This window comes from Nematostella vectensis, chromosome 8 (assembly GCF_932526225.1).
Source record: "Nematostella vectensis chromosome 8, jaNemVect1.1, whole genome shotgun sequence".
NCBI classification, from domain to species: Eukaryota; Metazoa; Cnidaria; class Anthozoa; order Actiniaria; family Edwardsiidae; genus Nematostella; species Nematostella vectensis.
The window spans coordinates 6,326,693-6,341,592 of record NC_064041.1 but is presented as its reverse complement, the minus strand read 5'-3'; the positions used below and the strand labels follow the sequence as shown (position 1 = coordinate 6,341,592).

At 40.0% G+C, this 14,900-nt stretch overlaps 2 protein-coding genes across 3 annotated transcripts; one reads left to right on the top strand and one right to left on the bottom strand.

Annotated features, from left to right (window-relative positions):
- The first annotated feature begins 2,717 nt into the window (after positions 1–2,717).
- Positions 2,718–9,292, top strand: LOC5507232 (acyl-CoA-binding domain-containing protein 6). 2 transcript variants are annotated; one of them, XM_032375797.2, is made up of 8 exons: positions 2,718–2,876; positions 3,015–3,079; positions 3,956–4,073; positions 4,738–4,826; positions 5,696–5,795; positions 6,230–6,319; positions 7,295–7,325; positions 7,963–9,292. In XM_032375797.2, the coding sequence occupies exons 1-8, from the start codon at positions 2,745–2,747 to the stop codon at positions 8,094–8,096; spliced, it is 759 nt and encodes a 252-aa protein (XP_032231688.2). In that variant the 5' UTR covers positions 2,718–2,744; the 3' UTR covers positions 8,097–9,292. The 2 variants fall into 2 exon arrangements, with proteins under 2 accessions (XP_032231688.2, XP_032231690.2); XM_032375799.2 differs by having other exon boundaries at positions 6,230–6,336; positions 7,963–8,106.
- Positions 9,293–10,886: 1,594 nt separating this feature from the next.
- LOC116614605 (sialidase-like) lies at positions 10,887–14,685 on the bottom strand. Its single transcript, XM_048731257.1, has 3 exons — positions 14,459–14,685; positions 14,306–14,373; positions 10,887–13,702 (listed from the first exon to the last, which is right to left on the bottom strand). Exon 3 carries the CDS (start codon positions 12,849–12,851, stop codon positions 11,538–11,540), a length of 1,314 nt encoding a protein of 437 aa, XP_048587214.1. The 5' UTR covers positions 12,852–13,702; positions 14,306–14,373; positions 14,459–14,685; the 3' UTR covers positions 10,887–11,537.
- Between the last annotated feature and the right edge of the window lie 215 nt (positions 14,686–14,900).

Here is a 14,900-nt window from a genome sequence, read left to right as displayed (position 1 = left end):
ATTCTCGTCGAGAAAATGAATTTTAATCCTAAGGAATAGCAAAATTGGTGTGGTTTCTGGATTTTTTTAAGGGATAGCCGATAAAACAAACAAATTATCAGGTTTCTTAATTTTACTAACTACTGCAGGCGCGTACCTAGGATTGGCTGAGAGGGGCGCAGCATAGGTATATTAAAAAGGGTAGTTTTGAAGAAATGACCCACTTTTTGGGCGCCTGGATGCCTTGGGAGCCTGCGCATCCCCAACCCCCCCCCCCTCCCCCTTATGTACGCGCCTGGACTGATTTGTATTTTTTGAGGTAGGGTCACCTGGTAGTCATCCTAAGGGATGGCAGATTTCCAGAAGACCCTAAGGGATATAGAGCCCCGGGCTCTAAAAAAAATTATAACCTAAGGGAAAGGACGAGCATACCGTATTTTTTAGAGTCCACCTTCTCATTTTGACCATGTTCTTATTTATATATATTTTATTGGGGGGGAGGGGGCACGTGCCCAGTGCCTTCCTCCTGCTACGATCCAGCTCGTTAAAATTCAGTGTTTATATTTTCTTACATGACCATGGGCGTTGATGAAGCTGTGCCTAAAATTAGCCCCTTTTTCTCCATACAACCACGCCTGGTGCTCAGATAAGAAAGAGTTTGAGTCTTGGGAGCCCACAAATCTTTCTGATTAGTGTGCATTTAATCCGGCAAATCTGCCTCTGTTCGAGGATATGTTTAGCCTGTGGGAGCCAGAAAGTCAATGTATAAAGTCAATGTATATAGATATACCGACAAGCATATGGAAGGTCATTCATATTCTTCTCATATTTATTCATATTCTTATTCATATTCTTAGTGTACAGCAGACCTGTCAACTCTCCCGGATAAACCGGGAGTAGTCCAGGTTTTGCAGCAAATCTCCAGGTCTCCAGGTAAAAAGCTAAATCTCCAGATTAAGTAATATTCTCTGAGTTGTAATTTCCTGAAAACTTTGTGATGATGAATATTTTTTTTGAAAAGCACAACGTGCGAGTTTGTGAATTCTTTCTTGCGAAACGTCGAGAGACCTAGGCCAGACAAGGGATGTAAAACTGACCGTAATAGAAATAGAGGATATATGAGCTGAGTTGATTGGTTACTTATTATTTATAAGCTAATTGCGTGTCTCGTCTAATAGGTCACGCACGTGAAGTAGTACGGTACGCGGCCAAAAGCAGTCACTGTGCAAAACCCACAGGTAGCCCAAGCTCTGTATTTGTGCCTATTGCTCTTACGGTAAACATTTTACAAAACACAAAAAAGTGAAAATTGTGTAAACATGGCGCAATCTATAGATTTCGGTGCAATTCAAAGAGAGTTTCAGGGGCACTCCCTTCGGAATTCGAAGATAAAAAAAACTGGTAAAGTAAAAGGTGAATGACATCCCTCCATTTTTTTTACGTTGACCATTTGACGCAAGCATTTAATTGGCACGTGAGTGAAATCGATTTCTTGCGTTGCGACAGCAATTCGTAAAACTTCCCCCACGTTTTTCCAGTAGCATTGAAACTTTCCCCTACATTTTTAAACTAATTTTGTCTTTTGCATTAGCGGAGCATAGATATATGATTCCACAACATTGAAACGGATTAAAAAAAGTTGCTGGAACCAAGAGGATCTAGGACAATTCATTCAATGGCCGATCAGACAATTTCGTCTCCTGGGGAAGTGGCTGGTGTCACTTTTTTTGTTTTTAATTTATAAGAAAATGACCAGTAGGGGCGTGGCTGTGCCCTATAATATTTCTTGATGTTTCTGTATTGTGCCCTCCCCCCCCCCCCCCCACAATATTTCGAGGCCTGCTAAGACACTGCATATAGACGCCAGTCTTCTTTATTTCGTGGGCTGGCATATCCACAAATTGAAATAATTAGATGAAAGAGAAATAGCCGTTAGGGTCCAGGGGGAGGTATTCTTCGAAAATTTTTGTACAGGGATGCTCCGCCCAGACTTTGGACTCCTTTTTTATAGTGAATGAAAAGGGTGACTCATTTATTAAGTAATAAAATGTGAAACACAAGTACCCTCTTAACAAAATTGAAAGCAAAAAAATCGAAAATTTTATAGTGAGATTTTGAGATGATCAGCCATTTTTTGGCAACGTATCTCATAAAAATGTCGTCGCTGAAATCTACAAAACTTATTTTCCATTCGAATCTTACGAGGTAATATATCGACCGTTTTATGGTGTTAATCACGAATTTGCTATCCTTTTATATTGTGAAATAATTGCAAAAATACAACCCTTTCGTATAGTTCGAGCATCAAACGGGACCCTTTCTGGTTTAGCATCCCCGTATAGTCAACATGATAGAGTAACCCACCCACCCCCCCCCCCCCTTCCTGGTGTCCAATGGCTTTGAAGAAAATAAATCTAATAATCAACAACAGGAAAAAAGTGGTACCTTCATAGGAATCTCCAGGTTTCAGAAATCAGGAGCGTACACAGATTTGGGGGGTAGGGGGAGGGATGAGGTATCATACATGAAAAGGAATATATCTATATTTTGTTTTTGTGTGTAATGAGCCATACTATACTGTTTGTGCACGTCATTGCACTTAGAGGAGCAGGAGTAAAAACTATTTTTACCATTGGTGACGACCACTTGTGAGCCGTGACAGCAGTGCAAAAAGGGGACACTCCCGAACATCTGGTCTGCCTGTGTGTTTCTATCGCGCCGGCGGTGTTTGTGCATGCGGCTTGTCCAAATCAACAGATTGCAAGATGGCGGATGTCGAAGATGTCATTTCTCAAGAATGTGTTCAAGACCTTTTTGCACAGGCTACAGATTACGTACGAAGCTTAAAGAACCTACGCGATGAACAGAAACTGCTTTTCTACGGGCTATTCAAGCAGGTTTGCTTTCGCTTGTTCTTTATTTTGGTCAGATTTGTTTGGCATGATTTGTTCGCTCACGTCAGTGAAATTCAAACACGAAAATAAATTTTTGTTATTATTTTGTTTCGATTTGCTACCTCTTTGCTTCACTCCTAGGCTACAGAGGGACCTTGCAAGACTTCTCGACCAGGGTTTTGGGACATCGTAGGGAAGGCGAAGTGGTAAGGGTTTTATTAAAAAATACAAATAAGATTAGGTACAGCATTACGAACAAGCGACTTTTAGTCATCTCTAAATTATTTATCATATTTGGTTATTGAACACAGAACATGCATCTGAAAGACCTTGGTAGGGTGATTTCTAAGGCTTTAGGTGCATAGTTAATAAATGTAAACAGCAATATTTGTGCCGTCAATTTCTTACACTTTATAACAATTGTAAATCTAAAAATATAATAAGTATTAGTAATGAAGAATTGATAGGTTCTAGGATTTATTAAAATTGCTAAGCCTAAAGAATTGAGGGCTGACTAGAATATGCATTGACTTATCATGAGCATGTTAAATAGGTAATAGATTATACATATATGTGGTTATGTTTGTGGTTAGGATTCTCCTGAATATACTCTCATGTAATGCCCTAATTGGCTATCAGTGTGGGGTATTATTTTTGTATAATTACCCTCTTTTATGTGTGTAACGGATATTCACTTTAATGTTTTTGTTTCTCTCTTGAAATTCAAAAATAAAACTTTCACTGAGAAGACTTGTGATTTCTAAGCGAAATTCTTGCTTGATATAATTATTGATATCTATATTCATGAAATTTAGACAGGAGTTTACAGTATGTCAATAAGTCCCTAAAATTATAAAATATTTATGTACAATAATTAAAAAAATCTCAAACTATTTTCCATTGACATCTCTAATTTTCAACCACGTCTTGTTTGGCAAAATGCAACATCTTGTGTGGCAATTCCTAATAATTGTGACAACAAAATATTCTAGAATAAACTATTGATGTTTTTTTTTTCATACTGTTAATATTAATTTTCCCATTCCCTGTTACCTCACACAAAGTTGGGTTTTTTTTTGCAGGGAATCTTGGCATCAACATGGGAAAATGCCTCAAGAAAAGGCGATGAAAATCTATGTGCAAGAATTGTTTTCACTAGACCCAGAATGGGACATAAAATACGCTACCTCTGACAGTACTGTAAGTTTGTATTCTTTGTCTAGGGACGAGTCAACACAGGTGGGGGATTTGCTAACAGCATCTAGTTTTAGGTGGTGTTGTTGCAGTTGGAGACTCTGTGGGGCATGTCAGCTCTACTCCAGGATCTCTTTGGGTGATGTTATCTTGGTAGTGTGGGTGTTAGTGAGTGGTACACAATTGGTTTTGCTTTTTGTGGGGTGCTGAGATCATGCAAATTGACTGTGGGGGTTACTTTTGCACCAGCAGGGTATATGTTCTGGAGGAACTTTTTGTTACGGAGAGTCCTCCATCAACTGTTCCATTTTGCAGTAAATAGAACGGTTGTTCCAATGGTTTTGGTCGTGACAAGCGGGTAGTCGCGTGGCTCAGTGGCTCATGCATTTGTGTCAGGGTGCTAAAGAAAGTTTGTAGAAAAAAATAGAGAAAGAATGAAAAGCTGCAAGGAAAGAAAGTTGTATTATGCAGCAGAGCCACCAAAATTTGATGAATGAAAAAAACTAGAATGTTTTTCCCTCACAAAAAAGCAGGTTGCTAGCATTTTTGTAAAGACCATATAGTGGCCCTTCAAGCCATTCAGCTGGAGTTTATGCTGAAATGATGGTGACTGTGATGACAGTATTCATGATGACGATGATGATTGTGATAATGTTGATATTTTCTCCAGCCCATTACTCAGGAACACTCTTCCCGATCCAGCCAGTCAATGGGGCTGTCAGTCAGCACATTACGCGGTGACGAAGATGATGTCATCAGGTATTTGACAATTATCCCTCGAACCCTTTCATCAATGCTACATTCTGATTGGTTGGCCTACTATAGTCAGGGCATCTGGTTATTTTTTTGTTTATTTTTTTAACTTAAAAAGATTATATTGTAATTTGAACATGATTTGCATGCGTGTGTGCTGGTGGATTCGTTTTGCAAGTTAAACTTTAAAATCGAGGAAAATTATCTGCTCCGCAAATATCGTTTACTTTTTCAACCTTTCCATTGCTACAGGGATAGTGATTCAGAGAGTATAGTTGTGTTTGGAAAGCTAAAAAAAAAAAAAAAGAGAAAACTTACTTTCACTGTTCAGTGGCTTTCATTTTAAAGGGTCTTTCCTCTTAATTTAGATAAAAGCATATTTCCTATTTGCAACTCATAACATTTTTCGTGCCCCCAAAAACCTATAAGCCAACTGCTCGCTAATATCTAAATTAAATATCTTCAAAATTTCTTTTAAATTTAGAATTAAGCTTTTGGTCAGAGGAACTCCATGTATGCGGAATCTTGAGCTTATGTATTGAGAATTGGAAAATTTCATGCCATTTTTTCCCTCTGTCATGTTTGTCCACCTCCTGACACTCTTGAAAATCTTGTTATGCTCCCGAAAACGATTGCATGTTATAAGAAGCTGAGTTTTTATTTGAAAACAAGTTTTTATTCATTTTTACTTTGTTTTATTCATTTTTATCATTATATTACACATTCTCTGATCTTGAATTTTGTCTTTTGAAGTATGTAAACCCTACAGAAAAGAAAAATTAAAGTATTGGTCTTATAACCATCATCATGATAATTACAATTATTAACAGCTGTTATTTTTTCTAGTTGTTTCCCTTTTTGCTTTTTTGTTGTAGTGATGGCAATAAGACTGCTTTTGATTGGTGCAAAGAAGGAAATGTAAAGAGAATGAGTTCCCTCATCTCAAAGAAGAACATCAATTCACCTGATGAACAGGTATATATTTATGATTTCTTCCTTGGGAATAAGAATAGTAAAAGATAACTCATTTACTGTTACTTATATAATTTTGCTACTTTTTCAAAATTTAAAAGAGGTTATTCGACCTGTGATTGTCAATATGCTGTAAACTCTTTAATTTTCAAATGCTACACCCCTTTCTGGCTTCCATCATTGAAACAAACAGTTACATTTGCTTCTTGATTGGTCAGAACCTTGCGGAGAGGTGGTGTGATTAGAAACCATTTCAGTGCTGGCCAATGAAAATTCCTTTGAATGGCGGAAGCCTAAAGGTGATTTAGATGTTGGTAATTGTTTTCATCAGAATTTTTAAAATGTGTAGCGAACAGGAATTCACTAAAGTAGAGTAGGTTCCAATAGGTCAACAAATTTTTATCAAAGCAATTTCTTTTTACATCTTTTCCTTACAGGGCATGTCACTATTACATTGGGCTTGCGACAGGGGGCATGACCATGTTGTTGATTTTCTGATTAAAAATAATGCAGATGTCAATATAACTGTGAGTACTTCATCATAGTAAGTTGCTACTTTATGCAAACACTTTCTTTTTTTATATACTTCTACATGACATCCCAAATTCAAAGGTTATCTAAAACAAACTATTGCTCCCCCGTTAAAGTGACCTTTGTTGTCATCAAAATTCACTGAAAAGCAGCATGCATCATTAGTATTTTGTCATCAATCCTCGGGGACCCAGTGCGTCGAGTAGATCAGGCACACAGGGAGCGTGCAAGAAAGAAGGAGAGGAAAGGATGCCCTGGGCAACTGCTCTGTAAAAGCTATTTTAAATAAGTGTTTTTAATCCAATTAGTCGCCTGACTGGACCTGGCGCCTTTTTCCAATTAGCACCATCACTTATTGACAAAAACTTTTAAAACAGTCTCGAAATTTACATATCAAGAGGGAAAAGAAAAACTATACGCTAAACATAACAAACAATATTTTGATAAAAATCTATTGAAAGGCTAGATAATTCAAGGGTTGAGTCAAGTTTGGGGGATTTTCTTGAACTGTTTATTTAATTGGCCTTTGTACAAAATAATTCTGATCAAAAAAATCATACACATTCAAAATGAGTAAGACTTTGTTATACGCATACACATTCGAAATGGGTAAGGCTTTGTTATTTAGCAGTATAGGTGTTTGGAAAGTGTTACTATGCGTGAGGTCTGTCTGCTTTTCTGATTAATAAGGAGCGCCCTGATTGGTCTAATTTTAATTTAATAATAATGAGATCAATCAGAGAGCGAGTTTGCTGCAGTTTTTAGAAAAAAGCTTTTACAGAGCAGTTGCCCAGGGAGTCTTTCACTACTCTTTCTTTCGCACACGCTCCCTGTGTACCCTATCTCTGCGATGCCCTGGGTCCCTGAGGATGTTTGTCACCCCTGAAGTCATATCTTGTTTTTGTTTCGGTTGATTGATAGTTTGCTTGTATATTTGTTTATTCGCATATTTAATTGGTTGCTTGTTGTAGGACTCTGATGGCCAGACTCCCATCCACTATGGTAAGATACTATCCTTTAAAGCACCTAGTCTTATCAATATCTCTTTACAATTTTTGGTTTGGTTACCTCCTTCACAGCCTATTACTTTTCTTATTTACAATTATGAAGATAATTGTTGAAAAAAGTAATGATTGTGTCAATGTTAACATAACACATTATCATACAGATGATGATGATTACTTTGAAGATGATGTTGTTGATAGGGGTGATGATTGTGTTGGATGTCATGGCTTCCCCTGTCACACAGAGAGCAACAAAAATATTAAATCTCTCAATATATACAAAGAAACTGATTCGTAATTAGTTACTTTTTGTTGTTATTTTGGCTCAAAAAGTTGGAGAATGTGTTAGTTTGCATCCAGAAATGTCACATGATCTGCTGTGCAACTATTGCTTGCATGGTAATGATGGTGATAATGATGCCACTGACTGTGCCAGATGTTATCATAAAGATGATGATGATGAGTGTGAATATGTTTATTTACTTTAAGATGATAGGTACCTATTAAAGTTACCTGTTATCATTATCACTATTATTATTAGTTGTTGTTGTTGTTGTTGTTGTTGTTGTTGTTGTTGTTGTTGTTGTTATTATTATTATTATTATTATTGTCATTATTATTTATTATTATTGCAGCTGCTACATGTGAATTCACGTCAATAGTTCAGCAACTTCTCGATGCCCATGCCTTAACAAACATCAAGGACGTGGACGGATGTCTTCCTGAAGACGCCACGGATAACAAATCCATCAAAGCTTTATTACAATAAGACACCCACATAAAAGATCCCATACTAACAACCCTATGTAAAATCCGACTGCACTACACTGATGTTGATAAGAAATGCATGAAGTCCTTAGTGAAATAAGAGGCAACAGGTCACTGCGGAAAGTCTGTATATGAATCTGTGACGGATTTGGGAACGTACTGCTTTCTTGTATAGGCAGCTCGTCCCAATTCTACTCTGCATTGAATTTTACTGAAATGAAGATCTACTGCATAACGTATACACCTATTTCAGGTAAGGCTGCACTATTGGGGTGCGTCTCAAGAACAATACTTAGCTACGGTAATAGGTCGCTAGATCCTTCGAGAAATGTAGAAGTCCGCTCGTAAGGCCTAACATGATTGGCTAGATTGCCCTCATCGTTCTATTGTATTCTCGTTCTTCGTCTGTGTTGCACCAATCCAATGTGGTGAAATCTTCCGATAGCTTCTACATGGCCCGATCCATCCAGAATCCTTTTCTATCCAACCACACAACGAAAATTAATCACTTTATTAGCCTCTGACAAGGTGTCAACCAGAGTCTTATTGATGCAGCAATTATGAATGTAATTCTACATTTCGGCACACGTGCAGGGTGGGGTCCGAACCCCACGGATCCCCCCCCCCCCCCCCCGCCATGGACACGCGCCTACATTTGGAGAGTCCACGTGTCGTAACAAACATTGCTTCATTGGTATCAAGTAGATTTGTAAATAGCGAGATTCTGTCATTTAGTCGTTATCAGTGATTCAACGTAGGTACGACAAAGATTTCACCTTTTCTGAAATAGGTGTATTGGAGTTTTGGTTAGAGTGATTTTCATTAACCCGTGAACTACACTTTAGCGTTATACTCTTTATTGTGATCTGATTCTATTGTTCTCTTTTGTGTTTTACTCACTATTACACCTTGACTATCACACTTTTTACGGGTTTTACGGGTTAATGAAAAGCACTCTAAAGCCCATGGATTTCGTACATGGCAGCAAATGACTCTTAGATGGCGGATCAGCACACCGCTTGTTCGAACCGAGATTTTAAACCCGAATGACATCTATTTATTGTATATATATATATATAACATATTTGAGTTCGGTCTGAATATAAGATATAACTTACTATTGATATACATAACTAATTTTTATACTTTTGTACACTTTCTTGAACCCTAGCAATCATAAAGTAATTGCAAATTGTACAACTAGTCGCTCATTATTTTATCCTGCAACTCTTCTTAGTTAGTTATTTTACGTGAAGCTTTGAAAGTTAAAACGCTGGCTTCGTCTCTAATCGCAGACTCGGTTACAAACTTCTAACTAGGCGCGTTCACCCAGGATTTCCGGAGAGCGACAGTCATGGGGAGGGGGGAGGTATCATGAAAAAGCTGATATTTGACAAATCTTCAATAACAAATTGCCATCCTTTTGGCGCACGCCTACTTACGCGCCCGAGACGTCCTTTCTCAATAGTGCACTTTAGAGCAAAAAAATGGCAAAATTCAAATTGTAAGGTTGTGTTAGCTTGTATTTTGTTGATATTTTGCCTAGAGGTTCCTTGCGTAATATAAAAGAAAATAAGCTTTGGTACTTTTTGGTAGATAATTCGTTCTTGAGATATGATTGAGCAAAGTTGCCATTAATCATGTTAAAAGTAGCGACTTCGCCCAAATTGGGCAATTTCACACAAAGCAAGAGTCTTACAATTTGCAATATCTCAAGAACGGATTATCTACCAAAAAATACTCAGGCTTATTTTGTTTTATGTTGCACAAGGAATATCCATGCAAAAAAACAAGCGAATATAAAAGTTTACCCATCAATCGTAGAGTGCGAGTAACCCCTTTTCACTGTTACGCACATTTCCTGTCTTCTTCCCTTTGTATCACACGCGTTCGTCAACATGAGTCACGCATCATGTACTATGCTACGCTTAAGGGGCCGTCCACACTAACACGGATTAGTTTGGATCCGTATACTTTTTGATACGTTTAGGCCTACCGTCCACACTAACACGGATTAGTTTGGATCCGTATACTTTGATACGTTTAGGCCTACCGTCCACACTAACACGGATTAGTTTGAATCCGTATACTTTGATACGTTTAGGCCTTCCGTCCACACTAACACGGATTAGTTTGGATCCGTATACTTTTTGATACGTTAAGGCCTACCGTCCACACTAACACGGATTAGTTTGGATCCGTATACTTTGATACGTTTAGGCCTACCGTCCACACTAACACGGATTAGTTTGGATCTGTATACTTTGATACGTTTAGGCCTTCCATCCACACTAACACGGATTAGTTTGGATCCGTATACTTTTTGATACGTTTAGGCCTACCGTCCACACTAACACGGATTAGTTTGGATCCGTATACTTTGATACGTTTAGGCCTACCGTCCACACTAACACGCGCACTGGATCCAGCGAATCCGGATACTTTTGAAAACGCTATCGAAAGTGAAAATGAATCCGTATACTTTGGTCCGTTAGTGTGGACGGCTGGATCCAGGTGAAGACGCTGCGAAAACGATAGTGTGGACGCGAATCAAATGTTGCGTTTTCGGCGAAACGAATCCGTATACTTTTGAATCCGTGTTAGTGTGGACAAAAGGCTTGAAAACCCTTCATTGATGACTCAGCATATAGCTATCGCTGCTAGTATACCCATATTGACAAGTGAAGTTGTTCGCCCGATTTTTTTATATCTCTCTCTATCCTGCCTTGTCCAATTAGTCCCTCCCCTCTGACTATATAAGTGAGTGACCTTTCTTGAAGACTTTTTTCTGTATAACACACCTCTCTTCTTTCAGACATCTTTGCCCGCCTCTCTTACTACTCTGCCAAACAGCGTTGATTCTCCCTCTACGACTCGAGTTGTAGAAGTGTCGCATACAACTTAAATCGTGATGTCTAGAGTCTTAGCATGGGCGACGGCTAGGAAAATGCGACCGAAAAAAGTACCTCGCTAGAAGCGCTTAATTCTAAGCTTGTTTCTGCAATGAAAAGATAGTTCCAAAATAGTCGCACCTTCCTCGACAGACATTAAAGGCTTATCACGCCGCCATTCTATGCTCCTGCTCAATGGCGAGTCACACAAAGCATCCACATCTATCGGCTAATCCAAGCAAGAAACCAAGATATTTTCCATCAAATATCGTCAATAACATATCAAACTTCATTCGTAGATTGTTATTTTGGAATTTCCTCGCGAATAAACCGCTGTATTTTCAATGAGAAACAATAGCACAGGAGTGGTTGATTGACATTCTTTAAAACTTTTTGTGTTTTTACGTCATGAATTTTCTATTGTTTTCTGCCGTCTGGTTCTCTTTGCCGTCGCCCTTGCTAAAACGCGCGCCCTATTATCAGTCAAGCGGGCATCGCCAGCAATGCTGACTCATGTTTGGGCTGTTTTCATGGGGCTTAATAATTCTAATTCAAACGGGAGCCTTTCCTGGTGTCTTTTTTCTCATAGCCGCAACTACCTCTTCATCGTCTGGAGTAAAATAGCTCACACAGCAAATCATTAGAGCAATGACAAGAAACGGGGTGGTAACGATGATCACCAATACGTAAGCAATCAAAAGAGCTAATTTTACCACGAGTCTTTTCCCCCTTAAGTCGTACCACGGACGTATTACCGATCGCTTTGAGAAGCCTTTTGCGCCAACTTTGTTTCTTCCGGCTACGTACAGATTGTATGCAACTGGCGGGCTTGTAATGTTGCTTTGTTTCTTGGTTTTTTTAGGGGACAGCGTTGCTGGGGTTACACGGTGTTTCTTTGTGTGTTTTGGGACTAAAAGAAGCTTGTCCGTAGTGCCAATATACTCGCTTGTAATGTGACTAGCCGTGTCCGCACTGCCAATATGCTCGCTTGTAATGTGACTAGCCGTGTCCGCACTGCCAATATGCTCGCTTGTAATGTGGCTAGCCGTGTCCGCACTGCCAATATGCTCGCTTGTAATGTGACTAGCCGTGTCCGCACTGCCAATATGCTCGCTTGTAATGTGGCTAGCCGTGTCCGCACTGCCAATATGCTCGCTTGTAATGTGACTAGCCGTGTCCGCACTGCCAATATGCTCGCTTGTAATGTGGCTAGCCGTGTCCGCACTGCCAATATGCTCGCTTGTAATGTGACTAGCCGTGTCCGCACTGCCAATATGCTCGATTGTAATGTGACTAGCTGTGTCCGTACTGCCAATATACTCGCTTGTAATGTGACTAGCCCTGTCCGCACTGCCAATATCTTCGTTTGTGTTGTGACTAGCCGTGTCCGCACTGCCAAAATGCTCGATAGTCGTGTTAGCAGTGATGTCCGCACTGCCAATATTTTCCATAGTGGTGTTAGCAATAGTGTCCGCACTACCGTGATTAGCAGAGTCACGCTCACTTATGCGGTATATAGGTGTGTCGGTCGTCAGATTAGTCTCATTTGTGGCGAGACCAGCCCTGCTCATCATTCTAACAGACCCGCTCGAGTAATGTATAGCTGTGACTATCGTTTTAACCGAATTGCTTTCGTTGCATGAAGGCGTTTTAAACGTTTCAACGGAGTAATTTTCTTCACGTTTGGAGGTGTCTTCGCTGTCAGAAGGTCCATCCACGGAAACTATGGTGTCATCCATCGTGTGAATGTGTTCAATTGTGGGATGTTTCGGAACATCTAAACCGTTGCAAGGTTCACTAGTTCGATAAATAGATGAGTCCATCGAGCAAATAGGGTCACTTGTGCGATGCATAGAAGTGTCCATAGCGCTAATTATCTAGGTACGATAAATGGAACCGTGAAGACGAGTTCACCGGCGCGACGGATAAAAGAGACTGGTAGACGGGTTTATTGGCGCGACGGATAGAAAAATCCGCCGCCGTAGACGTGTTCACTGGCGCGACGGATAGAAGAGTCCGCCGTCGTGTAGACGGTTCACTGGAGCGACAGATAGAAGAGCCTGCCGTGTAGACGTGTTTACTGACGCGATGGATGGAAGAGTCTGCCGTGTAGACGTGTTTACTGGAGCGACAGATAGAAGAGTCTGCCGTGTAGACGTGTTTACTGACGCGACGGATGGAAGAGTCTGCCGTGTAGACGTGTTTACTGGAGCGACAGATAGAAGAGTCTGCCGTGTAGACGTGTTCACTGGCGGGACGGATGGAAGAGTCCGCCGTCGTGTAGACGGTTCACTGGAGCGACAGATAGAAGAGTCTGCCGTGTAGACGTGTTTACTGACGCGACGGATGGAAGAGTCTGCCGTGTAGACGTGTTTACTGGAGCGACAGATAGAAGAGTCTGCCGTGTAGACGTTTTCACTGGCGGGACGGATGGAAGAGTCCGCCGTCGTGTAGACGGTTCACTAGCGGGACGGATAGAAGAGTCTGTCGTGTAGACGGTTCACTGGCGCGACGGATAGAAGAGTCCGCCGTGTAGGCGTGTTTACTGGCTCGACGGTTGGAAGAGTTTTCCTGTGGGCGGCCTCGCTGGTGCGATGAATAATGTTAACAGGTTTGCATATGTGTGTTGGCGTGCCACCAGGTTTCCAGGTTTATGTGCGACAATGAGTAACCGGGTGAACAAGAGGTAGTAGCCTTATCTTGATTTAGCGAGGAGCTGAAACAACAAAAAAAAAGCAGTCGGTCATCTATTTACGGACGCGTCGGACCGCCTTCATCCACCTGTCCGCTTTTTCCGTCCGTCCGCCCGGTCAGCCTATCTATCTGCCTGGATTTCCGTCCGTTTGTTTGTCTCTCTTGCCGTTCGTCTAAGCATGTCTGTCTGTCTACTGTCCATCTCTCCGTTCTTCCGTTTGTTGGTCCGCTAATGTTTAATGTTGCTCCCGCTGAGTCTATTTTCCGCGTTGAGATATTTTTTTCCTATCTACACGGTTGTAAGACTAGTTGTTACTAATTAGTACTAACTAGTTATTTGTTACGTGTGATTGTCTAATAGTGTTAGGAGGTAATTCGAGAGCTACCTCTGCTCTTAACGAGCTTTTCAGGCTTTTGACACTTTGTTTACTTTTATTGGCATTCCGATATAATTAAATAAACCTAAGTAAAATAAGATCAAATGAACTGATACAGGAATATTCATCACGTCCTTTAACTTCTATGATACTGTACTAAATATAAAAAGAAATAACAATTACAAGGAAATCGGTATAAGAGTCGAGAAAATTAAAATGTTTATATCTTTGCTGTTTTGACTACAAACCTGGATTTCATCGGTTTGGTTCCTCGTTCTTTGATGATAAGAACACACTGTTTCACAGTATTACAAACCTTGAAAATAAAGACAATACAAAAGCGATAAACAGATCAAGAGATTAACCAATTGAGGAACAAGGAGAGGATTCAAAAGTACTACCGCTCATCAAATCTCTGAATCATCAAGTCTTCTGACCCTCTAGAAATTTCCCAAGCTTGTCTTGTTGGTTACCCATGAAGTTTACTGGGATAAAGAGATAGTAAGACAGTTAAATCGTCACCTTAGCGATAATATTATAAGGCAACTCAATCGGCGACGGGAACGTGTCTTTTCTTTTAAGACGTCGTAAACTTATCGCAAAGTTTACGACCTTTCTAAGTGGTGGAGCGTCTCTATGGAGAGTGCTTCAACTGTCTAAACAGTGCCCCTTACTAATTACGGGGAACCCGCTAAGATGGGTCCCCAGCAATTAATATATACATTAATATGTTCACTAAATCAGCTTTTGAAAAGATGTACTAATTTGTTTTTATATTGTGTTCTAGAGTTTTCTAGCGCAGGGATGTAGACTTGGGTATTGGCGCTCTTTTTTTATAAGAAC